This window comes from Elephas maximus, chromosome 6 (assembly GCF_024166365.1).
Source record: "Elephas maximus indicus isolate mEleMax1 chromosome 6, mEleMax1 primary haplotype, whole genome shotgun sequence".
NCBI lineage: Eukaryota > Metazoa > Chordata > Mammalia > Proboscidea > Elephantidae > Elephas > Elephas maximus.
In genome coordinates, this window is record NC_064824.1 from 117,100,301 (window position 1) to 117,121,944 (window position 21,644).

Sequence of the window (21,644 nt, forward strand, 5' to 3'; positions counted from 1 at the left end):
TGAAAACCTCTGGAAAGCATTCACCATTCTAGACGCCATTAAGAGCATTCATGATTCATGGGAGGACGTCAAAATACCAACATTAACAGGAGTCTGCAAAAGTTGATTCCAACCCTCATGGATGACATTGAGGGGTTGCAGAGTTCAGTGGAGGAAGTAACTGCAGATGTGGTGGAAATAGCAAAAGAACTAGAATTAGACATGGAGCCTAAAGATGTATGACTGAGTTGCTGTAATCTCATGATAAAACTTTAATAGATGAGGAGTTGCTTCTTATGGACGAGCAAAGAAAGCAGTTTCTTGAGATGGACTCTACTCCTGGTGAAGATGCTATGAACACTGTTAAAACGACAACAAAGGATTCCTGAATATTACATAAACTTAGTCGATACAGCAGCGGAAGGGTCTGAGAGGGCTGACTCCAATTTTGGAAGAAGTTCTGCTGTGGGTAAAATGCTATCAAACAGCATCAAATGCTCAAGAGAAATCTTTCGTCAAAGGAAGAGTCAATCAATGTCTTAGTTTAAGAAACTGTCTTAAGAAATTCACTTAAGAAATTGTCACAGCCACCCCAACCTTCAGTAACTATCACTCTGATCAGTCAGCAGGCATCAACATCAAGGCAAGACTCTCCACCAGCAAAAAGACTATTACTTGCTGAAGGCTCAGATGATGCTTAGCATTTTTTAGCAAAGAAGTTTTTTTTAAATTAAGATAGGTACATTGTTTTTTTAGACATAATGGTATCGCACACTTAACAGACTACAGTATAATAGAAACATAACTTTTATATGCACTGGGAAACCAAAAAAAATTCATGTGACTGGCTTTACTGCGATTATTTGCTTTATTGCAGCGGCCTGAAACTAAACCCACCATATCTCTGACATAAGCCTGTTTTTTATATGCTGAAGGGTATGTGTGCTTTTATTTTCACTCCTTGTTAATTTTATGGCTTTTTTGTTTGTATTTTAGAGGATGTATGAGGAGAATTAGAGTTAATAGCCTCCATTATCCTGTAGAGCTGCTTTAAGAGTTCTTAGTCTTGGATACTTGGCCTACTTGAAATACTACACTGTAATTCCGGAAAAAGTATTACAAAATGGAAAGCAGTGATTCTAGGGATGGGCACTGGCACTGTACAGAAACGAAAGAAACACTAGAACCAGACAGATAGTCTGGAGCACCAAGGGTGGCCACCTCAAGAAGTCACAGTCAAAGAACTATGAAAGGAATGAATGACAGAGGCCAGAGGTAGACTATAAAATACATGAGAAGAGGCAAAAGGAAAATGAGACAAATATAATCAGGGTTGACAGACAAGACCTGGATGTAGAACGGTCAGAAAAGCAGATGGATAAGGTCAAATAAAAATGCTGTGCAGTAAGAAGACAGCAATATAATAAATTGAGGCAGGTCAATCAGAATAAACAAAGGAAATTAAGTATTAAACCGGAAGGCAAAGATTGTAAAAGATGGGCCAAGAAAAGGTAAAGATTAGAGAAATCAACAGGTAAGCAGAAAAAAATGAAATGTTTTCACTGCAAATTTTATGTTGTTTTCTGCTAACCTATGAAACACATAAATTATTATGGCGGACACCACTCATTTAACTATAGAGGTAAGTGTAAAGCTGCTATAAAGCAATAATCTGAGTGAGATTAAAAACAAACTGGTAGATTTGGGAGGGCAATTTGGTAAGAATATTAAAAAAATTTAAAGTGTCTTCCTTAGCCTTAACAATTCCACTTCCAAGAATTTGTGCTATAGAAATATTCCGACCAAGTATTAAAAACATATGTATGTATGTATAAAGATGTTCATTATAGTCTGGATTGTAACTGTGAAAAAATGGAAAGCCTAAATCCATGTGGTTTAAAACTAAATCAACCTTATACATTTAGATACTAACATATAAGGATTCCCATAGTTCATGTGGAGTAAAAAAATCAGGGAACAGAGAAGTGTAGCAGTTAAGAAGCGTAGTAGTTAAGAATGCAACTGGAGTTCAACCGCCTGTATTTATTTCTGCTGTATTACTGCCTGTACCACCTTGGGCAAGTTAATTAACTTCTCTAAGCCTTAGTTACTTTATCTATCCAAAGAGGTTTTTAATACATTTTTTCTTTACCTCATAGAGCTGTTGAGGGGGTTTAAAGAAAAAAACAAATGTAAGCCCTTAGCACACTGTATCTGGCACCTAAGCACTTTATGTAAGATAACGAAAAAAAAAAACCAAATACAGTGCTGTTGAGTCGATTCCGACTCATAGCGACCCTATAGGACAGAGTAGAACTGCCCCATAGAGTTTCCAAGGAGCGCCTGGTGGATTCGAACTGCCGACCCTTTGGTTAGCAGCTGTAGCACTTAACCACTACGCCACCAGCGTTTCCTTATGTAAGATAGCTACTATTATTATTACAGTTATTATATTATGATCTGATTTTTGTGTGGTTATTAAAAATACAAGCATGAAGGGATTGGGAAGAATATAAATATTTTATGTTGAGGGTGTACCAGAAGTAGGATAAAGTGTGGGAACAGGCAGGAGAACAGACGTTTTCTGCTTTACAAAATACTATGTATGTGTATACCCAACCCAGTGCTGTCAATATATATATTCTAAAATTCAGTGATTGGAGCTAGATAAGGTACTTAACATTATGGATAAGTGATAAGCCTTTAATAAGAAAGCTCATCTCTAAATATTTTAGAACTATAGTTAATATGACTCTTTTCAATACCGTTCTTTACATAAAACAAAACAAAAAAAAAACACCTCAGATAATTCATCTTATGAAAATAAAGCAAAATAAAAGAATTTACCTACCCCTGCAGTTGTTGCTGTGGATGAGAGGAGAGGGGCACTCTTGGTTTGTTCCAGCCAGTATAATCCTGGTTACATCTCAGTTTTTTAACAGAAAGAGGGGCTGGCTGAGGAAGAAATCCTAAACTTCTTTTGGCAGAAGGGGTTTGGCTTGGAACATTAGTCCTACGAAAAAGAATAATGAAGAAACAAAACAATTTTTGAAAGCTACTTTTTTTTCCCTAGTAGATTCACTGAAGACAATATAAATGAGAGCATGTAGTATTTGTCCTTTTGTGACTGACTTATTTCATATTTCACTCAGCATGATGTTTTCAAGGTTCATCACTGTTGTGGCATGCATCAGTACTTCACTTTTCTTTATGGTCGAGTAATACTCCACTGTATATGTATACCGCATTTTGTTTATCTGTTCATCTGCTGATGGCCATTTAGTATGTTTCCACCTTTTGACTATTGTCATAGCGCTACATCGAACACTGGTGTACAGGTTTCTGTTTGCGTTCTGGCTTTAATTGTTTTGGATATATATACGTAGGATAGGGACTGCTGGGTCATATGATAGTTCTCTGTTCAAATTTTTAAGGCACCATCAAACTGTTTTTCATAGCACAGTACCATTTTGCATTCCCACAGCAATTGTTGAAGGTTCGAATACCTACACATCCTCACCAACACGTGTTAGCTTTCTTTCTTTTTTTTTTTTTTAATAAAAATCATAACCATGGTTATGGTTTTATTTGTCACACCTTAGGTCCATAACTGTTTTCTTTTTTAAATAATTTTTATTGTGCTTTAAGTGAAAGTTTACAAATCAAGTCAGTCTCTCACACAAAAATCCATATACACCTTGCTACACACTCCCAACTACTCTCCCCCTAATGAGACAGCCCACAATCTCCATCCACTCTCTCTTTCTGTGTCCATTTCACCGCCTTCTAACCACCTCCACCCTCTCATCTCCCCTCCAGGCAGGAAATGCCAACATAGTCTCAAGTGTCCACCTGATCCAAGAAGCTCACTCCTCACCAGCATCACTCTCCAACCCATCGTCCAGTCCAATCCATGTCTGAAGAGTTGGCTTCAGGAATGGTTCCTGTCCTGGGCCAACAGAATGTCTGGGGGCCATGACCACCGAGGTCCTTCCAGTCTCAGTCAGACCATTAAGTCTGGTCTTATGAGAATTTGGGGTCTTATCCCACTGCTCTCCTGCTTCCTCAGGGGTTCCCCGCTGTGTTCCCTGTCGGGGCAGTCATCAGTTGTAGCCAGGCACCATCTAGTTCTTCTGGTCTCAGAATGATGTAGTCTCTGGTTCATGTGGCCCTTTCTGTCTCTTGGGCTCATAATCACCTTGTGTCTTTGGTGTTCTTCATTCTCGTTTGATCCAGGTGGGCTGAGACCAATCGATGCCTCTTAGATGGCTGCTTGCTAGCGTTTAAGACCCCAGATGTCACTCTTCAAAGTGGGATGCAGAATGTTTTCTTAATAGATTTTATTATGCCAATTGACTTAGATGTCCCCTGAAACCATGGTTCCCAGACCCCTGCCCCTGCTACACTGGCCTTTGAAGCATTCAACTTATTCAGGAAACTTCTTTGCTTTTGGTTTAGTCCAATTGTGCTGACCTCCTCTGTGTTGTGTGCTGTCTTTCCCTTCACCTAAAGCAGTTCTTATCTACTATCTAATTAGTGAGTACCCCTCTTCCACCCTCCCTCCCTCCCCCCTCTCGTAACCACAAAAGAATATTTTCTTCTCAGTTTAAACTATTTCTCAAGTTCTTATAATAGTGGTCTTATGCAATATTTGTCCTTTTGCAACTGACTAATTTCACTCAGCATAATGCCTTCCAGGTTCTTCCATGTTATGAAATGTTTCACAGATTCCTCGCTGTTCTTTATCGATGCATAGTGTTCCATTCTACGACTGAACTACGTCTCATACTCAAAGGGTCACTATGAGTTGGAATCGACTTGACTGCACTGGGTTTTTTTTTTTTTTTTGGTTTAGTATTCCATTGTGAATATACCATAATTTATTTATCCATTCATCCGTTGATGGGCACCCTGGTTGCTTCCATCTTTTTGCTATTGTAAACAGTGCTGCAATAAACATGGGTGTGCATATATCTGTTCACGTAAAGGCTCTTATTTCTCTAGGATATATTCCAGGGAGTGGGACTACTGGATCGTATGGTAGTTCTATTTCTAGCTTTTCAAGGAAGCGCCAAATCAATTTCCAAAGTGGTTGTACCATTTTACATTCCCACCAGCAGTGCATAAGTGTTCCAATATCTCCACAGCCTCTCCAACATTTATTCTTTTGTGTTTTTTGGATTAACGCCAGCCTTGCTGGAGTGCGATGAAATCTCATTGTAGTTTTGATCTGCGTTTCTCTAATGGCTAATGATCGTGAACGTTTCCTCATATATCTGTTAGCTACCTGAACGTCTTCTTTAGTGAAGTGTCTATTCCTATCTTTTGCCCATTTTTTAATCGGGTTATTTGTCTTTTTGCAGTTGAGTTTTTGCAGTATCATTTAGATTTTAGAGATCAGGCGCTGATCAGAAATGTCATAGCTAAAAACTTTTTCCCAGTCTGTAGGTAGTCTTTTTACTCTTTTGGTGAAGTCTTTGGATGAGCATACGTGTTTGATTTTTAGGAGCTCCCAGTTATCTAGTTTTTCTTCTATATTCTTTATAATGTTTTGTATACTGTTTATGCCATGTATTAGGGCTTCTAACGTTGTCCCTATTTTTTCTTCCATGATCTTTATCGTTTTAGATTTTATATTTAGGTCTTTGATCCATTTTGAGTTAGTTTTTGTGCATGGAGTGAGGTATGGGTCTTGTTTCCTTTTTTTGTAGATGGATATCCAGTTATGCCAGCACCATTTGTTAAAAAGACTGTCTTTTCCCCATTTAACTGTTTTGGGGCCTTTGTCAAATATCGACTGCTCATACGTGGATGGATTTATGTCTGGATTCTCAATTCTGTTCCATTGGTCCATGTATCTGTTGTTGTACCAGTACCAGGCTGTTTTGACTACTGTGGCGGTATAACAAGTTCTAAAATCAGGTAAAGTAAGGCCTCCCACTTTGTTCTTCTTTTTCAGTAATGCTTTACTTATCTGTGGCCTTTTTCCCTTCCATATGAAGTTGGTGATTTGTTTCTCCATCTCATTAAAAAATATCTTTGGAATTTGGATCGGAATTGCATTAAATGTATAGATCACTTTTGGTAGAATAAACATTTTTATAATGTTAAGTCTTCCTATCCAGGAGCAAGGTATGTTCTTCCACTTATGTAACGCTCTTTTGGTTTCTTGCAGAAGTGTACCGTAGTTTTCTTTGTATAAGTCTTTTACATCTCTGGTAAGGTTTATTCCTAAGTATTTTATCTTCTTGGGGGCTACTGTAAATGGCATTGATTTGGTGATTTCCTCTTCGATGTTGTTTTTGTTGGTGTAAAGAAATCCAACTGATTTTTGTATGTTTATCTTGTATCCTGATACTCTGCTGAACTCTTCTATTAGGTTCAGTAGTTTTCTGGAGGGTTCCTTAGGGTTTTCTGTGTATAAGATCATGTGATCTGCAAATAGAGATACTTTGACTTCTTCCTTGCCAATCTGGATGCCCTTTATTTCTTTATCTAGCCTAATTGCTTTGGGTAGGACTTCCAGCACATTGTTGAGTAAGAGTGGTGATACAGGGCATCCTTGTCTGGTTCCCAATCTCAATGGGAATGTTTTCAGGCTCTCTCCATTTAGGGTGATGTTGGCTGTTGGCTTAGTATAAATGTCCTTTATTATGTTGAGAAATTTTCCTTCTATTTCTATTTTGCTAAGAGTTTTTATCATGAGTGTTGAACTTTGTCAAATGCCTTTTCTGCATCGATTGATAAAATCATGTGATTCTTGTCTTTTGTTTTATGTGGTGGATTACATTAATTGTTTTTCTAACGTTGAACCATCCCTGCAAACCTGATATGAAACCCACTTGGTCATGGTGAATTATTTTTTTGATATGTTGTTGAATTCTATTGGCTAGAATTTTGTTGAGGATTTTTGCATCTACATTCATGAGGGATATAGGTCTATAATTTTCTTTTCTTGTGGTGTCTTTACCTGGTTTTGGTAATAAGGGATATGGTGGCTTCATAGAATGAGTTTGGTAGTATTCCATCTTTTTCTATACTCTGAAATACCTTTAGTAGTAGTGGTGTTAACTCTTCTCTGAAATTTTGGTAGAACTCTGCAGTGAAGCCGTCTGGACCAGGGCTTTTTTTTGTTGGGAGTTTTTTGATTACCTTTTCAATCTCTTCTTTTGTTATGGGTGTATTTAGTTGTTCTGCCTCTGTTTGTGTTAGTTTAGGGAGGTAGTGTGTTTCTAGGAATTCATCCATTTCTTCTAGGTTTTCAAATTTGAGTATAGTTTTTCATAGTAATCTGATATGATTCTTTTAATTTCAGTTGGGTCTGTTTTAATATCGCCCATCTCATTTCTTATTTGGGTTATTTGCTTCCTCTCCTGTTTTTCGTTTGTCAGTTTGGCCAGTGGTTTATCAATTTTGTTGAGTTTTTCAAAAAACCACCTTTTGGTCTTGTTAATTCTTTCAATTGTTTTTCTGTTTTCTATTTCATTTAGTTCAGCTCTAATTTTTATTATTTGTTTTCTTCTGGTGCCTATGGGTTTCTTTTGTTGCTCTCTTTCTATTTGTTCAAGTTGTAGAGATAATTCTTTGATTTTGGCCCTTTCTTCTTTTTGGATGTGTGCATTTATTGATATACATTGGCCTCTCAGCACCGCTTTTCCTGTGTCCCAAAGGTTCTGATAGGAAGTGTTTTCATTCTCACTGGATTCTCTGAATTTCTTTATTCCATCCTTAATGTCTTCTATAATCCAGTCTTTTTTGAGCAGGGTATTGTTCAGTTTCCAAGTGTTTGATTTCTTTTCCCTGCTTTTCCTGTTATTGATTTCCACTTTTATGGCCTTATGGTCAGAGAAGATGCTTTGTAATATTTCAGTGTTCTGGATTCTGCTAAGGCCTGCTTTATGACCTAATATGTGGTCTATTCTAGAGAATGTTCCATGTGCACTAGAGAAGAAAGTATGCTTGGTTGCTGTTGGGTGGGGTGTTCTGTACATGTCTGTGAGGTCAAGTTGGTTGACTGTGGCATTTACATCTTCCGTGTCTTTACTGAGCTTCTTTCTGGATGTCCTGTCCTTCACCGAAAGTGGTGTGTTGAAGTCTCCTACTATTATTGTGGAGCTGTCTATCTCACTTTTCAATGCTGATAAAGTCTGTTTTATGTATCTTGCAGGCCTGTCATTGGGTGCAACTGTTATCTTTTATAGTGGATAAATTTTCTCTCTGGTAGCCTTTTAGTCTATCTTTACCCATTATCTTCCACAATATGGATTTTTTTTTTTTTTTTTAAGTATTTGCTGTTTGCTGTCTGTTGAAGCTTTCAGTGTGAGGACTTCCTGCATTTTCACCCATAATTTCTTTGACTATTTCCTTGCTTTCATTCTCCTTAGTCTTTTCTTTCAGAATACTATTAAGACATGGCCTCTTCATTTCATCTACATTTACCATCTTGTGTCTGTGATGCATTCTATGACCACGCCTTCTTGACAAATGCTTAGTAGTTGCACAGGCTGGCCCTCTAAGCTGCAGGGGACTATATACGAAGAGTTAATAATTCTTACTCCTATATAGGTAACATTAAAGCAGATGCCGGTCACTGTAATTTCCATTTTCATGTCTTTGCTCTCTCCTTAGGGAACATCGGGCAAGTAGCACATTTATAGTTGCAAGCCCCAGTAGTTGTAGAGGTATTTGCCCTCATTTACTAATGTAGAGAGCAGTTCTAGAAACCCAGCTTCGTGCAACTTCATATAAGAAAACAAGTCCTGGTCTGGGGTCATGCTCAGTTCCCAATTTTATGTTGGTTTTGAAGTCCCAGCCCTCAATACATGACTCCAGACTCTTCTGTCCATGTGTCTTATGACTTAAGTCTTTGTTCAGGATTAGTTTTCTTACTGACCTGGAAATATTCACCTTACCTTTGAGTGCAGTTTTATATGAAAGAAATTTCTTTTCTCAATCACTTCTACATGGAATGTATATGGTCATTCTATTAGCCTCGAGAAGAAATTTGTATTGTGTTTAATAAATAATTTACAAACTAAATTTAGTTTTTTTTTTTACTTAGATTCCTTTAAAAGTCCTCTAATAAGCAGAAACATACCAACTTTCCTCTCTCTTATATTTAAATAACTTAGTTACCACTACAGATGTAAATCGCAAGCACATAAAGTGCAAAATTCCACTTTTCATTGCTGTGTGCGCACCCTAGATTGAATACTCCTAAATATACAATATCAAATTCTTTACTTCACCCCAATCATTTTACTTGAATAATCAAGATATTTTTCCCACTTTAAATTATATAAAAAAAACAAAATATGATATAATAGGTCATTATATACAGCCCTGGTAGTACAGCAGTTAAGAGCTTGGCTGCTGACCAAAAAGGCCAGCAGTTATAATCCACCAGATGCTCCTTGAAAACCGTATGGGGCAATTCCATTCTGTCCTATAGGGTCGCTAATGAGTGAGAATTGCCTCCATAGCGATGGGTTTGTTTGTTTGCTTTTTATAGGACACATGGTTAAGTCAGCAGTTCCAATCTACCAGCCACTCCTTGGAAACCCTATGGGGCAGTTCTACTCTGACTGTAGGGTTGATATGAGTCGGAATTGACTCGACAGCAATGGTTTTGGTTTCGGTTTTCATATAGTATATAAGGAGCCTTGGTGGCCTAACAGTTGAGCCTTCACTGCTAACCGAAAAGTTGTAGGTTTGAGCCCATCCAGTGAAAAAAGACCTGATAATCTGCTACCATGAAAATTATAGTCTAGAAAACCCTATGGGGAAGTTCTACTCTGTCACATGGGGTCGCTATGAGTCAAAATCAACTCAACAGCACCAAACAACAACATATATGTTATACACCAATATCACCCTTGCTTTTTACATTTACCTTCTCTTCTCTGTGGTGCATTCCATGATCACACCTTCTTGGTAAGTGCTTAATAACTGTCGTGTATTCAAATCCAATAATCTCAAAAAAAAATTTTAAGCTATCAACAGCTAAATTTCAGATTAGCCTTATCCAATAAAACATATTCAATGATGTAAAGCTTTCATTTTTTAAAAAAGGGTTTTTTGTTTTTTTTGTACAGTATGGAATTTTTACTTCACTGAAAATTATTTTGTGAAGATTCTGGTCAATAATATGCTGTTAATATATTCTTACACTTGTCAGCAGGTGGCTACAGTGGGTTTGCGGATCCATAGACCGAAAGAGCCAAGCGCCTCTGGGCAGGAGGCTTCCTGGCAAAATGGAGTGCCTCTGGGCACTTGTTAGTGGGGCTAAGCTCACTGGGCCCATGGAGCAGAGCAAGAGAGCTGAGCACCTTCAGACGGGAGGCTTCCTGGTGGGGTGAGGTCTTAAGGGCCAAGCTAAAGAGCTCTAACACTTGCCTGAGCAGGGCAGAGGCCAGGTCCAAGCTGGGCCCTGTGGTGGAAGAAGCTGTCCAGATCAAAGAACTATATCCTGAGCTGTTCCTGTTACTTCCAAGTTGATCCTGATCCTGAATTGTAACCTGTTACTTTTCTAATAAACGCCATAATAGTGAGTATTGTCTGTGAGTTCTATGTGACTTGCAACAAATTATCAACCTCAGCAGAGAAGTAGAGTGCTGTGGGAGTGATGGCTGGTGTCAGAATTGGTAAAAAGGTTGAAGAATGGAGGTGTGTTTGACCTCCACCTTATAGGAATCAGCTTTGGGCTGATGCTGATTATCCTTTACCCCTGCTCCCCCAAAGTAAGATGAGGTCTGATGTCATTTTACATGTCCCAGAGCACAATATAATTGCCGTTGGAATACCAGGAAGCATTGGCAGAGGAATTGTATATTTTTCTGCTAAAATTACAAATCTGTCTTCTATTACAGGAGTTTCAAGCAGGGCCTCTTTCTCCTTTCAGTCTGGGAACAGTTCTTCAAAAGCATATGCATCAAGGCAAGTCCCTGAGAGGGTATGAGCTCCACTCTGAGCAGCTTCCTCCACCAGACATGCACGGATGTTCTTTTCCTGTTTAGCAGCCAACTGCTTTACACGAAGTATAAACCTCTCCTTGTTCATTTCTTCCCATCACTTGTTCTTATTTCCGGGATAAATACCAAGTAGTAACTCGAGGTACAACAGAAGTTGAAGGCCATTTTGTAGCACACAGAAGTAGAGAATTTTTCTTAATTTTTAAGGCATTTATTTAGACACTAATGTGCCAGGCAGGACATCTTGGCTAGCACAATGACATGTTCACAGTAACCAGGAATCTCTCTCCCTAGACCTCAGTTTATTCAACTGCCAAAAAATTAAAAAAAGAAAAGCTTGAACTAAAACATTTCTAGAGTACTTTCTAACTAAAATGTCACAATTCTATGATTCTCTTATCCATTTCATTATTTTAAATTAGCGTATTCACTTCCAGCATAATGCACAGCCTATCCCATCATTCAATTATCCAAAGAAAGCTCTTCAAGCTCTTCACAAGGCATGTAACCAATGCATACCTGTCTACGTTAGTGCTGCCAGAAGAGTAGTCTTTGGATCCAGTTCTGCTACCATAAAAGGATGATGACTGCAAAGGTAAAAGTCCTATAAAACAAATGAACACAGGAAAACAATTAATTTCTAAGTCAGTTACTCAAGTTCATTTAATAATAAAATTACACCATTGGGCCTGGGAAACTCTGGTGGCATAGTGGTTAAGTGCTATGGCTCCTAACCAAAGGGCTGGCCGTTCGAATCAGCCAGGCACTCCTTGGAAACTCTATGGGGGCAGTTCTACTCTATCCTATAGGGTCCTTATGAGTCAGAATCGACTCGATGGCACTGGGTTTGGTTTTGGTTTTTACCACTGGGCCTATCTATATTTATTTTTTTCTTCTTTTTGTCAAAGTAACATATATAAACGATAAAAGCTTAAAATAGCAAAAAAAGATTATAATAACAAAGCAATACTCCCTCCACTATAGCTTTATAAGTTCTGCTTCTAGTTTCTAACCCCTTTTATATTTAGTTTTTCTAATTTCCTCTGTAGCTTTAAATAATATGGTACTATTTCCTGATTTATTTATTTTAAACAATATCAACTGAGTCCCTATTATGAAAAATTAGAAATATCTCACATCGCTGCTATGTCTCCTCTCTCTAACCCATTATTAATCATGCTACTTTAGTTCTACTCCTGATTAACTCTGTAACTTTAACACACTTGAAACATCTACGTTTTATTCCATGGCCCTTTTTATCACTTGAACACCCACTTCTTTCTCTTTCTTCTTTTCTACACATGTGCCTTAACTTCAACACTGTTAATGCTTACAACATTTTTAAGTCTTCTATGTTCTATCTGGAGCCCTGGTGGTGCAGTGGTTAAGAGTTCAGCTGCTAAACAAAAGGCCAGCAGTTCGAATCCACCAGCTGCTCCCTGGAAGCTCTACGGGGTAGTTCTACTCTGTCCTATAGGGTCTCCATGAGTAATTGACTCGACAGCAACGGGTGTGGTATGTTCTATCTATCAGTTGATTTTAAAAGTTAAAAAACCAGTAGGGTAGGGTTTATATCATGTAAGTATTATTTACTTCAGAGTTAAGAATTACATTAGAGACACTTCCTTCTGTAGGGGTCCAATGTCACAATCCTAAACCACTCAAAGGAGTGGTTCCTAGAGTCCTTATCTATTGGATTCTCTTAAATTACCAATTTCTCAAGCTCATGCCGTATTTGAGCTTGCTTCAATTTAATTTCAGCTGATGTAATATTCAAATCAGTACAAAGTATTTGAGTGTCTAAGGATTTCAGAGGATCAGAGAGACGCTAAGTGTGGAGAAACACAAAAATTCAAGGACGGATCAACTTTTATTTTTTAAAAAATAAGGTATAAATTTTTAAGCGTAAATCACTGCTTTAGGCATTAATTTCAACATTTTCTCCTGGAGCTTCTAATAAGTAGCAACGCTGATAAACTTTCATTTCAACCACTTTAACTCCTCTGGTTCATCCTATGGTCTAGGCACTTTGACAATGAAAGAGCTTAATTCTAGGCAAACAGTAAAGAAGAGGGTAAAGACTAGATTCCTTGCAAAGAGATAAAAGTTCCCTTATCTTTCTAATACTTTAAGATATCTAGCCAAGTACTGGGTACAAGTTGGTGGCCAATAACTAGTACTGAATTATGTAGTATTCCTGAATAATGCAGAGAGATATGTCCTGATTTAGGTCTTTATTTCTAGTCTAACAGAATATAACACATAATAATTGAGTGTCTTTATAAAGACCAAACACTTACCTGATGTCCTATTCTCTTCTGACTGCTTCAAACTCAGCTGTTTCTCTCTACTGCTGGTTAGATACTTTCTTGAGGGATCTGTCATAGCCTTGTTGTTCCTACAGTTAATAATTTTAAATGGGCACAACATTGTTAATAATTTTAAACCAATATAAACTATAACATCAGATACTGTTCTTAATTTTAAAAAGCTATCACTAAAAAAATTTACATTTCAAGCACTGAGATGAGTGATACATGCATGAAAATTAGGCTACAAGGTGTTAAAGCCTCAAGAGGCTGAATACTTAGAGCAAATGAAAATAACCTTTCATTACGAAGTCAAGAGCTAATCCAGTTCATGACCCTGGTGATTAAGATAAAATGAGCACTTTCTTGATATAAAAGTCTAATCAGACACAGCAAGACTGCATAGACTTTTTTGACCAAAAGCAAGATCAGATAAAATAATTTAGCTACTAAGGCCAAAAGAATCAATTAAAAGGTAAAGTATGCAAGTTTGGTACTTTTATAGAATAAAACAAAAACTAAAAAACCCAAAATGTTCTGATAGTTTATATGGATGTGAAACAGTATTTACCAAATGGCAACAATATTTCAATTCATAGTGATTAAAATATTTTAAGTTTGTGAACAGATAAGTTTCTTAAACAAGCCTCATTTTTTCCCCTCTATTGTCCCCAAATATCTGAACCCACATAAGCAGAGTGTCCACTCAGATAAATGTTCATGCTGTGATTAAATGTGCTGATTTTAGGGGAACCATCATAAATCCCAGGAGGTATCAGTCCCTGAAGAAGGACATCATGCTTGGTAAAGTAGAGGGTCGGCAAAAAAGAGGAAGATCCTCAATGAAATGGACTGATACGGTGGTTGCAACAATGGGTTCAAACATAATGATTGTGAGGACAGCGCTGGACTGAGCAGTGTTTCATTCTGTTGTACACAGGGTCACTATGAGTCAGAACGAACTCAATGGCACCTAACAACAGCACTGTAAATTAAGCTTGTAACAGACAACACAGGTACTCCATCCAAATTTCCATTTTTATGTCCTCTCTTCCACATCTCGACCCCCACTTCAAAAGCCAGCACCTAGGGCTCTCATTAACAGGACTGCCCTCAAGCTACTAGAGATACTTTGCTTGGACTCTCGGAGAGTCACAAGTAAGGTCAGGTACTAGAGTACAGAAGCCCAGCTCCCTTGCTATATGTTAGAACAACTCTAAGGTGGAACTTACATAATAGATTTCCTCTCTGGAATCAGGATGAAGCCTAAACTCTTGCATGCCTTTTGTCTGAGGTCACACCCATGCCTGGTTTCCTGTCCTCCACTTCTTCCTTTCCCCACTCCCTTACTGGTCTCCTCTGGGAGCACTTCCTTAATAAATCATTTGCACACTAATCTCCATCTCAGGGTCTGCTTCCAGAGAACATGATCTTTAACAGTTGGTACTAGAAGTAAGCCTAGGAAGCAGATTAGCAACTACTTTCTGTTAAGATATGAACTGAGGAACTAACTGGTAACTGCATAATACGTTGACTCTCTCAACCAGTTGTCATTGAGTGGATTCTGACTCGTGCTGATCGCATGTGTGTCAGAGTAGAATTGTGCTTCACACAGTTTTCAATGGCTGGTATTTCATAGATTGCCAGGTCTTTCTTTTGAAGTACCTCGGGGTGGACTCAAATCTCCAGTCTCTGGTTAGCCACCAAGCATGTCAACTATTTACACCACCCAGGGGCTCCCTTTCTCCCTGGAAGACCAAAAAATCCTCACATGATGGGGAAGCGGATCATGCCCTCCCTGCTGCAGGTCTGTCCCCTTTTTTTCAACCCAAAAAATACCTCTGAAAGTTCTCCTTGCCTAGAACCTACTGAGGTTTCGTATCCTTTCATCCCTAGGCCAAGCTGACTTTTTCACATAAGGTTAAAAAAAAAAAAAAAAAAAAAATTTAAGAGAAGGAGTTCACAGTAAAGGAGCATCCGGCAAGAAAAAGTGGTTTAGAGTTCTTCACCGCTATTCCTCCTCTAGGTGTTGGAGATAAAAGTTAGTGTAGGAGAAGCATAATGAAATGACCAAAGCAGTATCAATGGCAAAATCCCCTGTCCACTGAGTCTATGGTCTACTGTCACCAAAACACTGTCAAATTTTGCTCTTCTATCTTTGGAATTCCTATAAATTGAGCACTATCTCCCCAAACTTCCCTAGTGGTTATAATTACCAATAAAAGAAATAATTATCTAGTGCGATAAAGGCTCGTAAGGCAACTTACGATGATGAATCATTTTCCTTAGGGTAATCTTCGCTCAACTCTGAGCCAGATGATAGCATTCTTTTCCTCTTTTCAGTCCTGTTGAAAATGTAGGAAAAGAAGTAATTTAAAAAGTCATACTGCACCCATTAAAACTATAAACCACCTGAGAGTATAGCTCCCCCAGACAGCCTTTTAATTTAGTACTAAGTTGCTCTGAGCTTCACGCTTCAGCCAAAGGTTAGACAGGCCCATAAAACAAACAATTATACAAGTAGTTCAGCCATGTATATGAGACTAAATGGGCATGCCAGCCCAGGGTCAAAGACAAGAAGGCAGGAGGAATTGAAATGGGGAACCCATTGTTGGGAAGGGGAGAGTGTTTACATGTCACGGTGTTGGCAATTATGTCGGAAAACAACACGTGTATTACACGTTCAATGAGAAACTAATATGCTCGGTAAACCTTCACCTAAAGCACAATTTAAAAGAAAAATTACACTTAAAAAACCCCAAAAAACTGTAAATTAACATACTTAAAGACAGGAATTGTGTCTATTGCTATCTAATTCTCTACACCATATTTAAAGTAATATACTATATATCTGCACACTTAATATGTGTAACTAACAGAAACATACTTCTAATTAAAAAAAAAAAAAACTTCTAATTAACTACCAAAAATGCACTCCATACTTTCTTCACTTTCTCTAACAGAGTTTACTCACTAGACATTCTCCTCCTTTTCTTCCTCAAATTAATTGTCTTTCAAAAAGGCCTAAGAGAAACTTATAAACAGGTACAACTAACGACCAAGTATAAACAGAAGTCTTTCATACCTATTTTCTAATAACCCTGATCTAAGAGGTGTTGACGTAGATGTCAGAGAAGGAATCGTCCGGGTGACAGGTATCCCACTTCCTGGTGTAGTTTTAATAGATCCTCTACTTGGAGTGCCAAGAACTTTTCGAAATGGAACATCATCTTTAGTTTCCAAGCTTCCCCTTTTTGAAGAGGCCTGTAAGAATAAAGTTTAAGATAGCTAAATCTTTAAATTAATTGGAATACTTTTAGACCACTGATTCACACATGGGAGCTTTTAAAAAATACCCACAACTGGGGACATATCTCCAGAGATTCTATTCTTATTGATCTGGGTTGGGGCCCATGCATCAGTACTTTTTTAAAGCACTCCAGGTGATTCTAACGTACAGACAGTATGAAAAACTGCACTTGACATTTATTTTCTGATAGCAATCTTATAAACTTAAGATTCCACAGCACGTCTGGAAGCAGAAAGCAAGGACCTTGCTTTGAACTACTAATTTAAAAAAAGACATGGTTCTAGTAATCACCATGAGACTAGATCCTTGGGAAAAAATATATCCAATTGTGATTATGGTAAAGTGACCCAGAAGTGAGAAAAAGGAGCAACAATAATATTCAGTTGCCACAACTTACATGCCAAGTCACACATACCTCCTATGACTGTTGGGAGGGTTCTAGTTTAGAGGAATGAAACAATAATATGTAACCAAGGGGTGCAGGGGGATCAGATAGAGTGTGTGGGCAGAGACAAACCAAGAGTCTATCCCAAAGACACAGCAAGAACATTCAGAGAACACAGCAGTTCGAACACAGTAGCTGGGAAACAGTACTTTCGAACATTTTGTCTCCTAAGTGTTATAACTCTACATTAGGAGCTATGTGATTTCGCTACGGAAGATGTGGCCAATTGCATTCTACCAAATTACAATCTCAAAGGAAAGAAAAAGATCTCTAAGATCATCTGGGTGAACGATTTTAAAGCTTTTTTTCCAATAGGTGATATATTTTTCAAGTTCAAAAATAAAAATATTAGAAGCCATGTACTGAGAAGTCTCACTACCACCCTTATCCCTATCTATCCACTTCTTCCAATTCTCACTTTCCTGTCCCCTACAAACATTCTTCCACTGTTTCTTTATGTAAGTGTAAACTGATATTTTTATTTTCCTTTGGTATACAAATGGGAGCATACTATATATACTCTATTTGGCATCTTTTTCAAACTTTTTTGATTATTGCACCAAAGTCATCACAAATATATTCAACTATCTTGATTATGGTGATGGTTTACAAGTGAATACATATGTCAAAACTTATCATTTGTGTACTTTAAATATGCGCAATTTACTTAATGTCAATTATACCTCAATAAGCCCCTCACCCAAATCCAACCTATAAAAAGAACCTAACAAAACAAAACAAAATCTCATTCACTGCTTAGTCCAGTAAATGGACTAAGTAATCCTTTCTGCGCAGCCAAACAGAACTCATACAATTACTTAGCGGAGAGCCTCAGTTTCTCATAAAGTTTTTTATGCTTACGGGGTACTGAATTTCTGTTAAGGGTGATGAAAAATAAGTAAACGCCTAGTAGTGATGGTTGCACAACATGATGAATGTAATCAATGTCAGTGAACACTACACATAAAATGGTTGAAATGACAAACGTTTTGTTGTATCATTATTATCATAACATATACCTGCAATAAAAATAAAAACTAAGGGAAAAAAAGACAAATGGTAAAATGTAAAACAAACAAAAAAATACATTTTAACAAATTTAGCTGCCTAGGATTGCCAAGTTGCAATAAGGGTATTATTTATTAATGCACGGTAAGCCCTACGGCTAGCTGAATTACTCATTACAGAAAATCTATTAACAAAGCAAGCAGAGCCTGTCAGCAAAAAAGTCTGGTATCATATAGTATAGAGGCAAAGATGAAAATGTAGAACAGACCTAAAGGGTGTCACAAAAATAGCAGCAGCAAACATTTATAGGGTTGTTATTACATTATATGGTAGAAACCCTGGTGGCGTAGTGGTTAAGTGCTACAGCTGCTAACCAAAGGGTTGGCAGTTCGAATCCACCAGGCGCTCCTTGGAAACACCACAGGGCAGTTCTACTCTGTCCTATAGGGTCGCTATGAGTCGGAATCAACTCGACGGCACTGGGTTTGGTTTGGTTATTATATGGTATAATGGGCTAAGCACTTTTACACGCATCATCTCACCCATTTTACAGACGGTAATGAGGCATAGAATACTTGAGGAACTTCCTCAATGACCCCAGCTAGCAAGTGGCAGCACCAAGCCTCAAAGCCAACCTAACTCCAAAGCCATGCTTTTAAAAACTATACTCTACCGTGGTTCATGATGATGACCATGACACAATAAGCAAAGATTAAACTGTGTTCAGTGAAAACTACATGAAAGAAAGGAAGAATGTGGTAAATTTTAGAAAGATTTTCATAAAAATAGTTGGAGAGAATAAGATCACTAAAACAGTAAATTTCAAATACCTGGAAAATATCCTCATGACAATGGCAAAAATATTAGGCACTTTTATAGACTATGAAGTCTACTTCCTGTGACTACCTAACAGAACATACATCACAGTCTGTCTGTGACATTAAAATAAAAAAAGCTACAAGATTCAAGTGAATGTACCTGATTGTCTGAGTAAGAAAGCTGCCTGTTGGTTTCCTTCTGTGAGGTCCTGCTGCCCAGAATAGCTCCAAAACTACCAGATCCCTGAGGTTTCATGGCTGGTGACAAAAAAAAAAAATCCCCAATGCACTCACTTTAATAAAGAGATTTATCCTTATCATCACTAGCATGTAATATTGACAAAATCGAAGAAACAGCATGAAAAAGATAAAACAAATCAAGGTGCTTATTGGTCAATTCTTTCTGATGAAAAGTTAATTTGACACATAGTAATTAAATTTAGAGCTAGGATCTGAAGCAAATATTAAATAACACACAGAAATTTGGGAAATTGTAAAAGAAAGATAAATTTAAAAAAGAAAATGCTGGAAACTGTTCTATATAAGATTTAGTAATTGACACTGTGGAAAAGTCAGTCACACCTATCTATTTACAACATAAACACTGCCACTGGAAACCAAGGAGAGAAACAGGTCCAAAGTAGTGACAAGTGTATCTCCAGTAACACATACTTCAGAGAATTACGTACGTTCCAAAGAATTCACTAAAAGCTTATTAAGAATAAAAGGCTTCTATTCCAAAGAAATCAAAGGTAGTTTAACGAATGTGCAAGGCACTATATGAGGTGAATCTGTATGTTCTTTTTGTATTTTATATTTTAATTTAGTTAGCCAATTTTCCACTAATGATAGTTTAGAATGCTTTAATTTTTCAACATTATAAACAATGTTGAACACCCTTTCATATACCTTCTTGTGCTAGAATTATTTTTGTAGGATAAACACCATAGAATTAGAACTGCTGGATTAAAGGATACGCACATTTTAAATTTAAATTGATATTACCAAATGTTGTTGTTGTTAGCTGCCATCGAATCGGCCCCTGACTCATGGTAACCCCATACATAACAGCATGAAATGCTGCCCAGTCCTGCACTATACCCATGGCTCGTTGTGTATCAGACCGTTGTGATTGTGATCCATAGGGTTTTCGCTGGCTGATTTTCAGATCACCAGGCCTCTCTTCCTAGTCTATCTCAGTCTAGAAGCTACGCTGAGATGCTCAGCATCTCAGCAGCAGACCTTCATTTTACACATGAGGAAATTGAAACTCAGTATTAAGTGCTTTGCTCAAAACCACACAGGAAATAACAAGCGGAGCTAGGATTCGAACCTAAAGCTGCTTAGGTCCAAAGCCCATATTTTTCCATTATGGTATGTTGTTTAGATTCAAACCTGGGTCCCCACACAGTCCACTGGGCTTTCTACTCCAATGTATTTAGAGAGATGTTAATTCTTTAGATAGTGTTTCAATTAATATAATGGGATAAAACAACAACAGAAATATAGACACAGTCCCTGACATACTATAAGAATTTAAAATAGTACTCATTTCTGAAATTCAATAGCTATTTATTCATTAAATTGACATAGTTCAGAATTGATAGTATGAACACATAATGAGTAGGTACTAAAATGGCAAACAGCCATAAAAAAAAGTTTTATTTTACAAGGAAAGTAGTGTGTCAAGTAGAGATATTAAATACCAGCAAGGTAACACTGCTACATCTTCATTTTCTAATGGTTTTAATGTGTAATATTTAAGTTTAAAAAAACCTCATAAGTTTTTCACCTATAAAATATAATTAATAGCAAAGTATTGACGATGATAGAGTTGATGACTAACAACACTGGTGATAAACTCATTTTAAACAATAGATCATTCCTAAAAAGATACATGTAAATACATTTAAAAAAAAAAATCAAAACACAGTTTAAAGGAAAGGGGTTGGAGGGCACAGGGGAACCTGATTACACTGTATGATTTTCTACAGAACTCAGTTTTCACAGCAAGAATAAAATTTCAGAGTAAGTTTCAAACAGGGAGCAAGTCCCTGAGATATGATGTAACGAGGTAACTTTTCCCAGTTGTAATTTAAATCCTCCTCCTTTTCTAGTCTTACTCTTTTATAAGTGCTAACATGTCAGACCCTGGGATGATTAGTGCTCACCTGCATGAAGTCTGTTTTGATGGACTGCATCTAGAAATAACCGCATTTCCTCTGCATCCTTACTTGGTACTTTGTCAATAGACAAGAAGCTGTTATCTTGTAGAGTTAACATTAGGCGGCTTTGTTTTGCTCCGCTGGGTCGAAGCACCACATTTTTAATGTTATGAGTTAGCTGATCGAGACAAAAGAGAAATTACCTTAACACCAAAAATATGAGATAATGAAGTATAATAAACTGTCTAATGAATACTAAACTTTGTACTTTCCAAGTTACATTTCTACTCTTTGCCATAGTAATTTAGTTTTCTACCCCCTCTACCCATTTCTTGAGCATTCAGGTCAAAGACTGAACTTTTAAGAGGGACAAAAACATACTATTAAAATTCATTTTACAGAATAATCCTAGTACTCTTGATCTATGGTAAGGAATTCTACATTTTCAGATACAAATTTACAGAGCATAAAAATAAGTGAGGTAACAATTTCCAGAGCCTGTATGGTTATATTATTACCAGTTTAGAAAGCCAAATTAAAGATTTTCTTTTTCTTTCTTGGACAAAAGCTTATAAGCAATGTGGCAAACACCTTAGGCATCTGCAATGTAAAAAGATATATCAATCCAAACTATAATCCT

At 37.3% G+C, this 21,644-nt stretch overlaps 1 protein-coding gene across 6 annotated transcripts in view; it reads right to left on the bottom strand.

Annotated features, from left to right (window-relative positions):
* USP37 (ubiquitin specific peptidase 37) overlaps positions 1-21,644 on the bottom strand; it is an 80,390-nt gene that overhangs the window by 46,143 nt on the left and 12,603 nt on the right. For all 6 annotated transcript variants that reach the window (XR_007517962.1, XM_049888159.1, XM_049888160.1 and 3 more), the window contains 7 exons: positions 21,011-21,182; positions 19,000-19,097; positions 16,344-16,522; positions 15,526-15,603; positions 13,250-13,347; positions 11,469-11,553; positions 2,831-2,992 (listed from right to left, as the gene is read on the bottom strand). Coding sequence is in view for 5 of the 6 variants with exons in the window: in XM_049888159.1 (XP_049744116.1) it covers positions 2,831-2,992; positions 11,469-11,553; positions 13,250-13,347; positions 15,526-15,603; positions 16,344-16,522; positions 19,000-19,097; positions 21,011-21,182 (872 nt within the window). In the remaining variant the exon portion in view is untranslated. The remainder of the gene's footprint in view (positions 1-2,830; positions 2,993-11,468; positions 11,554-13,249; positions 13,348-15,525; positions 15,604-16,343; positions 16,523-18,999; positions 19,098-21,010; positions 21,183-21,644) is intronic.